The sequence below is a fragment of the Pygocentrus nattereri genome, chromosome 7, assembly GCF_015220715.1.
Source record: "Pygocentrus nattereri isolate fPygNat1 chromosome 7, fPygNat1.pri, whole genome shotgun sequence".
Lineage (NCBI taxonomy): Eukaryota > Metazoa > Chordata > Actinopteri > Characiformes > Serrasalmidae > Pygocentrus > Pygocentrus nattereri.
In genome coordinates this window covers 23,580,330-23,593,342 of record NC_051217.1, presented here as the reverse complement: position 1 = coordinate 23,593,342, position 13,013 = coordinate 23,580,330, and the positions used below count along the sequence as shown (strand labels likewise).

Here is a 13,013-nt window from a genome sequence, read left to right as displayed (position 1 = left end):
TCGTTTTCCCAGAGGAGGTGCAGTAACGGTATGTGTGCATGATGTGACTGGCTGATTTGTAAAGGATGAAATAAAGGATTGGAGTAATTTCCCCAAATGAATGAATGAATGAATGAACGAACTTTGTCATTGCACATTGTACTCGTACACTCGCACACAACGAAACTGAAGCACAAACTCCTGCTCTCGGTGCAAAGAAAAACTCAACAAAAAAATCTGTCTGTCAATCTATCTATCTATCTATCTATCTATCTATCTATCTATCTATCTATCTATCTATCTATCTATATGTCTGTCTGTATGTTTCTCTATCTATGTGTTTATTTATTTATCTAAAATTAGAATCAGTTTCCCTCTTGACACACAGCAGAGACACTGATAACACACACACACACACATACAGACACACAGTATATAACAGGAACTCCCTGAGGAATGTCACTCTGTTTATACACCTGCCGAAAATTAAGGAGAAAAAAACAAACAAACAAACGATCCAACAAAAAAACACAGACAAAGGAAGACAGATTACTCACCTCACTAACCTGGCACTAACCTGGCGCTCTACCAGGACTGGATACACACACAGTTTATACACGCTACACTTCACATGGTATGGAATCATCAGTTATATTATTAAACTAATAATTATTGTTATTTTATTCAATACTATCTTATACAGCTTAGACTGAAATGCTGCAAATTACTCATGTGGGGGTATTTTTCTAAGATGTTTTGGGACCACCAAAAAGGTATTACATGATAAATAATATAAATAACTCATCTATTATTTATATATGATTTAATTTTATTTATTTAATTTTTATAATAACTTCTTGACAAGTTAATAAACGCTCACCATGTTCACAGTGTTTCAAATACAGGGAATTCTGGGTCTGAATTTTATTTTAATGCAGGAGTTTAGCTCTGCCCCGTCCTGCTGAAATGATGGAGAGAGTTGTCTCTGTAAGAAAGCGATTAAACGTGCTGTTCATGGCTTTCAGGTAGCAATAAGATAATTGCAGCCTTCCAAAGGATCTTCAAGTCTGACAGGAGTTTATTTTTTCTTCTGGATTCTTCTGAGCTTTGTTCTAAAGTTTGCTGTGAGCATTTTAGCCCATAGACTGAACAACACAGGATAACCAATCAGAACAGAGGCCATTTACATAAATCAGCCTTAATGACGTAATAACTAAAAGAGCTGGTTAAATTCTAAGACATGGAAAAAGGTTTGAAAATGGCCAGAAAATTAAATTTTAATGGTATTTGATACATAAAACGACATAAATGTATAGAAAAATAGAAATAGCTTTAAATACAATAAGTAAGTGAACTGAATTTGACCAAATGCATCAGTGCATCTCAATTCTTCATTCTCAATAAAGATTTCTCAGTTATGAAATCATCTACAGCTTTGTTTATAATTCTGACATATAAAATGTCTTTTTACAGCCTCCAATAAAGGAAGAGTAGCAACACAAGTCATTTTATACATGTACCTGCAACAAGGCTACTGTATATTATTATTATTATTATTATTATTAGTATTATTATTATTATTATTATTATGGTAAAGAAACATGCAACTATAATCCTATGCGATTTATATTTTTATCCTTATTTTTCTGCCAGATATTTTCTGTGTAATTCCGGTTTGATTGTGGGATGTGTGCTTGTATACAGCTTTTTGATCGTATGCACCGATTCCGTTAGCAATGGAATTCTGCGGAATTATTTCCCATAGGAACAAATGGGGTGAAAAATTTTATGACAATCTACTGTATTTCTGCTTAACCAAAAGATAATGTTTCATATATACTATCTCAGGGCAGGCCCCCAAGTAAGAATTCACTGTTATTCTGACACGCACTCACCTATTTGTCTGTTTTCCATCCCTTGTTTCTTCCCTAGACTCCCATTCATTTTTGCCACCACACAAACTCTATTACTTCGCCATACAGCTGCCAAACTATATGCACTTAATAAGGGTAGAACCTCAAACTCTTTTGCAGAACTACACCAACCTGCATTCCTCTATGTGTCGTTTTTTAATTTCTCATTTTCTTCCATTCATTTTCGCCATCATCCAAGCCCTATTATTTCCCCAAGGTGTAATCTGCAGCTATACTGACCCACATTGCTCTGTGTGTCATTTTTTCATCCCTCGTTCCTCTCATAGACTCCAATTCATTTTCAGCAACACATAGCTAACACTTAGCGGTTCCATATGAACTGCTTAAGAAAGACCTCACACACAATGGCAACTGCCTAGCAACAATTAAGCAACTGCATGGGATACCATAGCAACTGCCTAGCAACACCTCAGCAACCACCTGGGATACCATAGTAACTGCCTAGTAACAACGTAGCAGGAAGAGGGAATTATTTAGTTCTGCCTTTCCATCAGGAAATGTACGTTTCTAGTTATTATTTTAAAGAGGGAGTCAGAAACCAGTCAGAGTGATTGTCAAACCAAGTTTGTGTATGTGTGTGTGTGTGTGTGTGTGTGTGTGTGTGTGTGTGTGTGAGAGAGAGAGAGAGAGAGAGAGAGAGAGAGAGACAGAAAGAGAGAAAGAAAGAGAGAAAGAAAGAGAGAAAGAAAGAGAGACAAAAAGAGAGAAAGAGAGAAAAGAGAAAGAGAGAAAAGAGAAAGAGGGAAAAGAGAGAAAGAGAGAGACAGAAAGAGAGAAAGAGAGAGAAAGAGAGAAAGAAAGAGACAAAAAGAGAGAAAGAGAGAGAGAAAGAGAGAAAGAGAAAGAGGGAAAAAAGAGAAAGAAGAGAGAAAGAGAAAGAAAGAGAGCGCAAAAGAGAGACAGGGGCTGTGTCTGATGTAAGGTTTCATTAGTGTCAGAATGAGTCAGTGTGAGCGTGAGAGTGTGATCGTGAGGATGGTGATGTATGAGTGTGAACACACAGCTGGGAGTTGGATTACACATCGTCACTGGGACAGCGTGTGCTTTCTTTCTGTGGCGAATGACTGCATTTCTATACATGACCTCAGCTTAGCAGAGCCGCAGTCAAACAAACTGCAACGAGCCTGAACTGAGTAGCAGGCCAAAGTGAGAATGACATCACAGGCTGTGATAAACTACCAGTAAGATTCAGCTACTAACGCATGACTGTTCAAACTGAGCTCTTATTCTCAGACGCCCCACTAATCCTCAACAACGGGATAAAATGAAAAGCATCATGGAAAAGTGGATCTTCCTCACTTTTTAAAAAAGTGTCTCATACTCTCCCTGTAAAATCTTTCAGTCCATATATAGAAACTACGCTGCAAAAATGCCAGTAAAATTTACTGTGGTTGTGATGTCACAATCATAAACATTTACATATGAACACCTATCCAACCTACAACAATCTAGCCTCGCCCATACAGTCTACAGTAGTTTAGCCCCACTCCTGCAGGAGTTTATCTCTGTCCTGTCCTGTTGAAGTGATGGAGAGAGTTGACTCTGTAAGAAAGCGATTAAACGTCGTGCTGTTCATGGCTGTCAGGATGCAATAAGATAATTGCAGCCTTCCAAAGGATCTTCAAGTCTGACAGAAGTTTACTTGTTCTTCTGTGTCTCTGAGGCTTTCGGTTTGAACTTTGTTGTGAACATTTTAGCCTACACAGACTGAACAACACAGGGCAGCCAATCAGAACAGAGGTAATTTACATATATCAGCCTTAATGGCATAATAACGGAAAGAGCTGGTTGAATTCTAAGACATGGAAAAAGGTATGAAAATGGTCAGAAAAATGACTTTTGACGGTATTTGATACAGAAAATTACATAAATGTAAAGAAAAATAGAAATAGCCCCTTTAAATACAATAAGTAAGTGAATTGAATTTGACCAAATGCCATCTGGATAAAACTCTCTCTCACCTTAATGCAGTTGGCCAGGTCAGTCTGGTAGTAGCGGTCCTGGTGTGCGTTGGCCGCAGCGAGGGTGAGCAGGTATTCGTTCCGGGCATGAGTGGCTTTGGAGTTACAGTCGCTTCTCTTAGCTTTCAACTAAAACAGGACAGACAGGACACATTTAAACACAAAGCAAACACATGCGTATTTATTTAAAGGGGAACTCCACCCATTTTGTAAAATTACTTAATCATTCAATGGTTTAGATGTGAATAAAATCAACGTGCTTTTGTTGTTATTAGTCTGTAGCTACAGCCGTTCAGCACGGCTAACGTCAGGAGCAGCTTTTGTTTACAGTTTATTTTCACTGTTTTCTTATCTATTTTGGAAGATGGCAGAGTATGTGGAGGACTTAGAGGAGGTCCGTTTCCAAAATGCTGTATATCCGTATCGATTTGAAGCAGAAAACACAAAGGAGCTGCATTGGTTTAAAGAAGAGAGAGAGAGAAAACCTGCCGGCGTGATATAGAGCAACCCAGGGTGAATGGAAAGTGCTGGTCAACATACTACTTGTTTCTCCACTTACCAGACGTGGACTGGAGGTTAGGGAACCAGTCTTGTGACTGGAAGGTCGCTGGTTTGATCCCCAGAGCTGACAGTACATGACTGAGGTGCCCTTCAGGAAGACACCTAACCCCAACTGCTCCTCGGGCGCTGTGGATAAGGCTATCGCTCCGGGGAAGTGTGCTCACTGCCCCTTAGTGTGTGTGTGTGTGGTATTTCACTGCACCGGTGAGGAGGTCAAATTCCTCTGTGTGCAAAACACAGTTGGCTAATGGTTCTGAATTGAATTGAATTCAATTATAAGGTAGGACAGTGAGGAAGATGGTTTTTTTTGGTTTTTTTGCATGGCCCACGTTAGACAGTTAACTAACGGCTTAGTTAACAGCGATATATGCTACTAATTTACGTTGACTAATTTATTGCACTAACGAACGTTTCTTACCTTGATTCCAGTTTCTGCTGTAGTGAAACTGCGAGTGTGTAAATGTCATCAAACAGATGTACAGGGCGGAGAGATACATGCAGGGCATGGTAAGAAAAAAACAGTGCTCAAAGAAAACTCATTTTTTTTCAATTTTGCACTATTTTTATGTTATCAGAGTGACATATAAAAACGTACAAGACACACACGTAAGTTCACTGGTCATTTTGGACGGCAGGAAAAATGGTGATATTTGTACTGAAGACATACTGACGTCTGGTTCCTAGTACTACAATGGTGAACAATTTTGACTCTTAACTTTTCTAGAAAGGCACATTTAATACCAAACTACTCTAAATTATTTAATTTCCATCCAAACCATTAAATGATTAATTTACTTTGCAAAATCAATGGGGTTCCCCTTGAAGACTATTTATCACCATAACATCACCATAATACACCAAAGCTTTTTATCTCTTGACTGGAAATATTGGATAATTTTGTTTTAGACAAAAATGGGTGCATGCAGTATTAAATATTACTTTAGAATATTAGTGACACACTGAAATGGCTGAAACTAATGATGAAATTCAGGGCACACTGGGTTAAAATACCAAAAAGCAACTCAAAATAAATAAAAACGGTTTCTAATTATTTGTTGTCTTTTGTAGGGCTACTTCACATTTTCAGCGGTCAAATCTTGTTGCGCTCCTACTGAACATTATTCTAATTGAACCTAATATTCTAAAATCGATGCAGTTGAATCACCACCTTCAGATCAATGCATGCATTTTTCCATCCCTAATAAGACGTGGGGTTAATAGGGATGGACATCGTGATTCTCACCTTGACGCTGGCCTTCTGTAAACTAATCCTGGACTGAAACAGCCCCAGCTTTGACCTGCAGAACACACAGCAGACACTAATCAACTCTCATGAATTTTTCATCCTCAAAAATCAAATCTAATCTAAATCCACCACAGCTTAAGGCACTACAGCATAAAGATCGCTGTCCTGTAGCTCTGAGAGCATTAAGAGTGGAACCCGCTCCACCCTTTTAAACTGCTTGTGTTTAGTGGTGGGCAATAATGCAACATGTTATCATTATTGCCATAAATTGCATCACAATACTCATTTCTGTGGGTGTTGTGGTATGGTCAGTACTAGACTGTAGACCAGTGAACAACTGCATGGATCATATACAGACAGATTTAGACCAATTTTAGAGAGCCTGTAAACAACAACAGCAACAGCGAGTATAGTGCAGTCGAACTCAAAAATCTGAACACCTCTGGTTAAATTACGTTTTGTGAAGAAAACAAACTTTCTTCAAATTTAGTGCACAATTTTTATTAATTTGCTGAGTTTAACATTTTGGAAAGAAATGTATAATGTGTTTCACACTTTTGCACAGGCCACAGTCTATATATTTTTTCCCAATATGTTACATTCAGCTGTTCAATATTAAATCAATATTGTGTATTAAATTCCAAAAATAACTTCAGACAAAAAATAATTTTAAAAATCCCACATAAATTAACAAAATATTATTGTAACTGGACTTGTTTTGAATCATGCAGTACCTTTTTTTAAATTCAGTCTCCTTTTAGTTTTCATTTGAGAGCCGTTTTCTTGATATACTTTTTTGGAAAGTTTACATATTTTCCTAAAAAATTAACGTGTTCATCTCAGTTTGATCATTTCTCATGAAGTGATAAAACAGAAAAGGATCTCAACAAATCAATATCAACATTTTCAAAACGAAAGAAGCACAAAGCAAGAGCACAGCGGTCAGTTTGTTTACAGCTGGTTTTGACCTGTTGGTCATACCAACCCAGTGCAGCACACGGTTCAACGTCAGCACAGCAGCGTAAAATTTTGGGAGAGTCTGTTCAACATATATGATGAACTAACCTGACTTTGTGTAAATAGAGCACAATATAGAAATATGTCCACATATGCAGTCGTGACTGACGCGGCTTTTTTCTGAATTTATACAAACAACATTTCATTTTATAGTAAATTAGTTTGGGCTGGTTTATGTTTATGAACAGAGACCTACAGATCAACATAGTAAAGGAGCTCATTTGTGATCCTGAGTTTAAAGCCAGTTTTTATTAAACTTAAACTTGGAACTAAGTTGCATTAAGTTAATTAATCTTTTAATACTTTTACTTTCAATACTTAAGTACATTTGCAGGGAAATACTTTAGTACTTTTACTCAAGTTGAGGTCTAAAGGGAGGAACTTCTACTTTTACTGGTGTAATATTTTACCTTGGGTGTCTCTGCTTTAACTCAAGTACATGGTTTGTGTGCTTCGTCAATCTCTGCACAACACACAAAGAGGGTTCGCTGTACAGGAGAATTCAATACATTTCAGTGGGAAGCAAGTCTGTATTAGAACACCTGGGAGTTTTCCTTAAATTCTCCTTTGTAGGCTTTCTGTCAGACTTACTTTCAAACACAAACACATACACACACATATACAATCACACACATACACACACACACACACACACACACACACACACACACACACATATACGCACATAGACACAATACATACACTCTGTGTTTTCTTGAGTGTGTGAGAAGCACTCATTAAAATGTTAAGGAGATATTGGCCTATTTCGTCATTTCATGAGATGAACAGAACATTGTTCATAAAAAAAAAAAGAAGAATTTAGAAAAAGAAAAACTCTGGACCAAACACCAAAAGAATGAGCAACTCGAAAGCTCTGCAGCCAGTCTGACCAATTTTCTTTTCATATTTGTGCTCAGTGAAAGTCTAAAAATGTTAAAATTCCAGTTTGGCCATAAAAGGGTTCAATAATTCTTGTAAACACTGAATAAATATGTTGCACTACTGTTGCTGGTGCAAGTCCATTTGTTCAGAGATTTCAGAAAAAAACTAATGTTATGATACACACCATGTAACATGAATACATGTGATGTGGCGGTTTTGGGAAAAATAAGCCCCAGAACGCTTTCTCTGTTGTGAAAGGCAGGAAAAGAACATAAATCAACCCACGTTAGACCGCATTCACATCTGCGGGAGGAAGTAACAGGCATCACAAATTAAATCCAGATTAGCACCTTTGACTGAGGAGGGAGAGGACCATGAATTCTAAATGCTCTGATGGCTTCAAGTTCTAAATCAAAGCCAGACCAGACCACTCTGTGACTTGTGGAAGGAAGGAAAAATCATTAGAACCTTAGAACAAAAGGCGTACAGTCATGGCTGAGTAACCTCCGCTTTGTTTATTAAAAAAAACTCAGCAAAAACGGCTTCTCTGAGAAAGTGGATGGTTTGGGGTGAGGATACCAAAGTGGTTCATAATCCAGAAACCACTTTCACATCCACATAGTTCTCATAAAAAAGCCCTCCCTGCTTTTAGGAAGTATAGTGGAGATAGCCCTAAACGTAGTCTGAACACGTCTGCAGCCTGATAAAATTCTGTCTACATCCAAATGTAGCCCCAAAAAATTCTGCCTAAATCTGACTGTAGCTTGACAAAATTTTGTCTACATTTTCAGAAAGCCTGATAAAACTGTCTACATCTGAATGTAGTCTGACAAGATTCTGACTAAATCTGACCATAGCGTACAATATTCTGTCTAAATCTGATTGTAGCTACAAAATTAATCTGACCATATCCCAATAAAATTGTCTACATCTGACAAAATTCTGAAAAAAATCTGAAAACATCTGTAGCCGAACAGAATTCTGCCCTAATCTGAGTGTACTTTGACAACATTCTATCTGAATCTGAATGTAATTGACAAAATTTTGTCTAAATTTGACCATTACTAACAAAATTCTGTCTAAATTTGACTAGCCTCACAAAATTCTTTCAACATCCAACTGTAGCCTGACAAAATTTAGCCTTAATTTGACCATAAGTGACAAATCTCTGTCTAAATCTGAGTGTGGCCCACATGTCATCTAAATCTGACTGTAGCCTGACGAAGTTCTGTCTAAATCTGAGTGTGGCCCACATGTCATCTAAATCTGACTGTAGCCTGACGAAGTTCTGTCTAAATCTGAGTGTGGCCCACATGTCATCTAAATCTGACTGTAGCCTGACGAAGTTCTGTCTAAATCTGAGTGTGGCCCACATGTCATCTAGATCTGACTGTAGCCTGACAAAGTTCTGTCTAAATCTGAGTGTGGCCCACATGTCATCTAAATCTGACTGTAGCCTGACGAAGTTCTGTCTAAATCTGACCATCCCTAACAAAATTCTGTCTAAATTTGACTAGCCTGAGAAGATTCTGTTGACATCCAACTGTAACCTGACAAAATTCTGCCTTAATCTGTCTATGGCTGACAAAATTAGCCAAGATCTGAGTGTTAATCTAATTGTATCTTACAAAATTTTGTCTAAACCTGATTGTAATTGAACAAAAGTCTGTCTAAATCTGACTAGTCAAACAAAATTCTGTCTAAATCTGACTAGTCAAACAAAATTCTGTCTAAATCTGACTAGTCGAACAAAATTCTGTCTAAATCTGACCATCCCTAACAAAATTCTGTCTAAATCTGACTAGTCGAACAAAATTCTGTCTAAATCTGACCATCCCTAACAAAATTCTGTCTGAATCTGACTAGTCGAACAAAATTCTGTCTAAATCTGACTAGTCAAACAAAATTCTGTCTAAATCTGACTAGTCGAACAAAATTCTGTCTAAATCTGCCTAGTCAAACAAAATTCTGTCTAAATCTGCCTAGTCAAACAAAATTCTGACTAAATCTGACTAGTCAAACAAAATTCTGTCTAAATCTGACTAGTCGAACAAAATTCTGTCTAAATCTGACTAGTCGAACAAAATTCTGTCTAAATCTGACTAGCCTGAGAAGATTCTGTTGACATCCAACTGTAACCTGACAAAATTCTGCCTTAATCTGGCTATGGCTGACAAAATTAGCCAAGATCTGAGTGTTAATCTAATTGTATCAAAATTTTGTCTAAACCTGTTTGTAATTGAACAAAAGTCTGTCTAAATCTGACTAGTCAAACAAATTTCTGTCTAAATTTGACTGCAGCCGACAAAATTCTGTCTAAATCTGACAGTAACCTGAGGCTGGAATATATTAGCCTAGCAGTAACAATGATAACAGAACATCAGAACATCAATCAGCCAACAGAAAGTAACTGAAAGATTTCTTTATCAATTCACTCAACATCCCAAAAGTTTTTAATCTGGATAAACTTTAGATCAGTTGATCTAATTGTGAACCTGGTGCACTGTTAGAAAAAAGAGGTGCAAAGGATTCTGTGAGCAGTACCATAGAAGAACCAATTTGGTTCTCTAGGCAACCAAGAAATTGTGAAGAACCTGTCAAAGGCTTAAAGAACCTTCACATAATGTAAAGTACATATGAATTTAAGAGTTGTTCCTAGTACTGTTACATTATATAAGGTTCTTTAAACTTTAAAAATATTTTTCACACTAAAAGTGGTTCCTCTATGCTATTGTGCAAAGAACCCTTTTTGGCAGCTTTACTAGTGTGGACTGCCAACAAAGTGATTTGAACATGACAGATTTAACCTTAATTACCCATTTGGAGATAAACGTAGGCCAAAATCTATTAAACGTAGGAAAAAACAGAACAGCAAAAATTTCAAACTCAATCGATATTTGGGAACTGCTGTCTAGAACCTCACTACAATACAACTGCCCGAACCTCAACATGAAGGAACAGGACAAATATATCATGCCCTACTGGAGGTCTGATCTTCAAATGGTAGGGGGTAAAGGCAATAGACTAATGACCTCCCACTGACACTCCTTCGTTCCAGCTCCTCCTCTTCACTTCTGTCAGCAGTGAAATGTAGGGCTAGGCCCATGGCCAAATCAATACTGCCTCTGCTAGCCAGCTCAAGCTCTCTGTCTCTTTCATTTGTGTGTGCAAATGGCTCTTGAGGGTGAAGATCGGTAGTGGAGAGCCTTTAACAAATTCTGCATCCTGCTAATAAGCTGCTTCAGAGGAAAAGCTCTCCCTGAACAGAGACTGGTTGTGAGCTTTGGTGGAGAAGCTAAAGCCTAAACGAGTGTCTCTTGCTGGAGTTTCTAGCTTTTAAAATTTCCGGCAAAAACACTCAAGGGTGCACTTGATTTCACAACGTCTCTTCGTAAAGACCAGGCCGAAAATTGCTATTAGAATGACTCAGAGGCTTTAAACTCCTCTCCAGGTGGTTTCTAAACAGCCAATAAGCAGGACAGCCCCAAAGTGCGGGTTCACTGCGGTGGGTTCGTGACCTGGCAGTAAGTGGGGTGGCTCTGAGGCCGTTAGCTTTAGTGCTTTAGTGTTTTAGTGCTTAGCGCCCGCAGCAGGTGAACTACATACTTGGCTTCGATGTCCGCCTTTTCCCGCACGGCCTGGGCCATCTGCTCCAGCTCAAAGTACTTCTTTTTGGACTTGGCCAGGTCCTTCACTGAGTCTTGTAGTTCAGCCTGGATCCGGCCCAGCTGCTCGATGCACTGCGCATGACAGAAACAGGGGGGCAACATTACAGAGGGGGCAGAACAGAGGGTAGTTTAATACAACTCACAGAACAGAGAAGAAATCAGCCAACATTTACCTGCACTTACAAAAGAACCTGCTGACTTAACCCTTGTGTGGTGTTCAGCTCTGTGGGACCCGTTTTTAATGTTTACCAAGAGAAAAAATGATGTGATTTATTATCATTTCAAGCTCAGATTCTTGGCCTTTGCTCATTTTCAGTGAAGATCATTTAAAATAACCCATTTTCAGTGTCTTCACACAGTAAACACCCCCCACACCTTTGTATTACACGTGGTGTTGGGCTGAACCCACGGGGAGTAAAAGTGTGGAGGTGCTGAGTTCTTCATTCTGTTCTCCTCCTACATGGCCTGCTGTTAGTGTGCGTATGTCTGTGTATGTATGTGTTTGGTATGTGTATGTGGTTGGTTGGTGTAGTGGATAACACCTCTGCCTTCTATGCTGGAGACTGGGGTTGAATCCGCTGCCTGGGTAAACACCCTACACTATACCAATAAGAATCCTTGGGCAAGACTCCTAACACTACCTTCCCCTTCCTGTGTATTAAAAAAAAATTGTAAGTCGCTCTGGATAAGAGCGTCTGCCAAATGCCGTAAATGTGTGTGTATAAGGGTGGACAACATGGACAGGCTGCTGACTGCCTACAGTTGCTAAAGTAGAACCCTACGCTGAGCCTCTTCTGATATCTTAGACAGTTGGAGTTTTTACACATTGGTTGTGGTTGTATTGCTTTAAAAAACAATAATGCTGTGGGTCCAGCAGACCACTGAGTAACACACACAAGGGATAAAACATATTTATAACAGAAGCTAGTGGGCAGTTGTTTATAGAGATACACTGATATGGGAGCTCTGGGCCAATGCCAGTATCCAATATTCTTTATGTAAATACAGCCAATGATGGTGCTGATAAACAAACATTTATAAAACATAGACACTGAGATTAAATCTGCCTGAATTAGCATAACAGAAACGTACTTGTATAGAATATATTAGTATACAATAAAAGGAATAAAATGTAGATATTTTAGCACAGTAAGCCAGCGCTGCTCTTCTAGAGTATAATTATTCCATTATGCATTGGTTTGAAATATCAGCCAAATCAAAACATTGTCCAATGCTGATAATGCTTTTTAAAGCAATTATCTGCTGATGCTGATATGATTCCAGTATTATTGTACATCCCTACTTGTTTATTATTAAAACCACATGTAAAGTAGTGTGTTCAGCACCTGCCCACAATGTGTTTTGAGTATTCCTTTAATTCTGACTCCTACTCTTAATCTTCTCTAATACATTTGGACACCCCTGGACAAATGACATCTTTTGCTGATTTTCTAAGTAAAAGTGAGTTAACACATTTTTTTAGCACATTATTTTTCCCCAATATGTTAAATTCAGTACATAACCAGTTATTGTGCACCACAATGTGCAACTGTAGAGGATGTGTTTACTTATTTGTTCTTTAAAATAAACAAAAACACTTGACCAGGGTGCCCAATCTTTTGAATATGACTGCATGGTGTTTTTGGCACTATATGAAATACTGTTATCTATAAACAAGCAAAACGCAGTCCTGGCTGACTGATATGTTTGGCTTAAGGGGCAAACTGTGTAAATGAGATTTGTTTGTTGAATCAGTGAAGCAGTA

The 13,013-nt window shown here is 38.2% G+C and overlaps 1 protein-coding gene across 3 annotated transcripts in view; it reads right to left on the bottom strand.

Moving 5' to 3' along the window:
* LOC108431165 (F-BAR and double SH3 domains protein 2) overlaps positions 1-13,013 on the bottom strand; it is a 168,085-nt gene that overhangs the window by 56,361 nt on the left and 98,711 nt on the right. For all 3 annotated transcript variants that reach the window (XM_037540167.1, XM_017704151.2, XM_017704152.2), the window contains exons 6-8: positions 11,187-11,320; positions 5,679-5,733; positions 3,875-4,003 (exon numbers count right to left, since the gene is read on the bottom strand). In XM_037540167.1, coding sequence (XP_037396064.1) covers positions 3,875-4,003; positions 5,679-5,733; positions 11,187-11,320 — 318 coding nt within the window. The remainder of the gene's footprint in view (positions 1-3,874; positions 4,004-5,678; positions 5,734-11,186; positions 11,321-13,013) is intronic.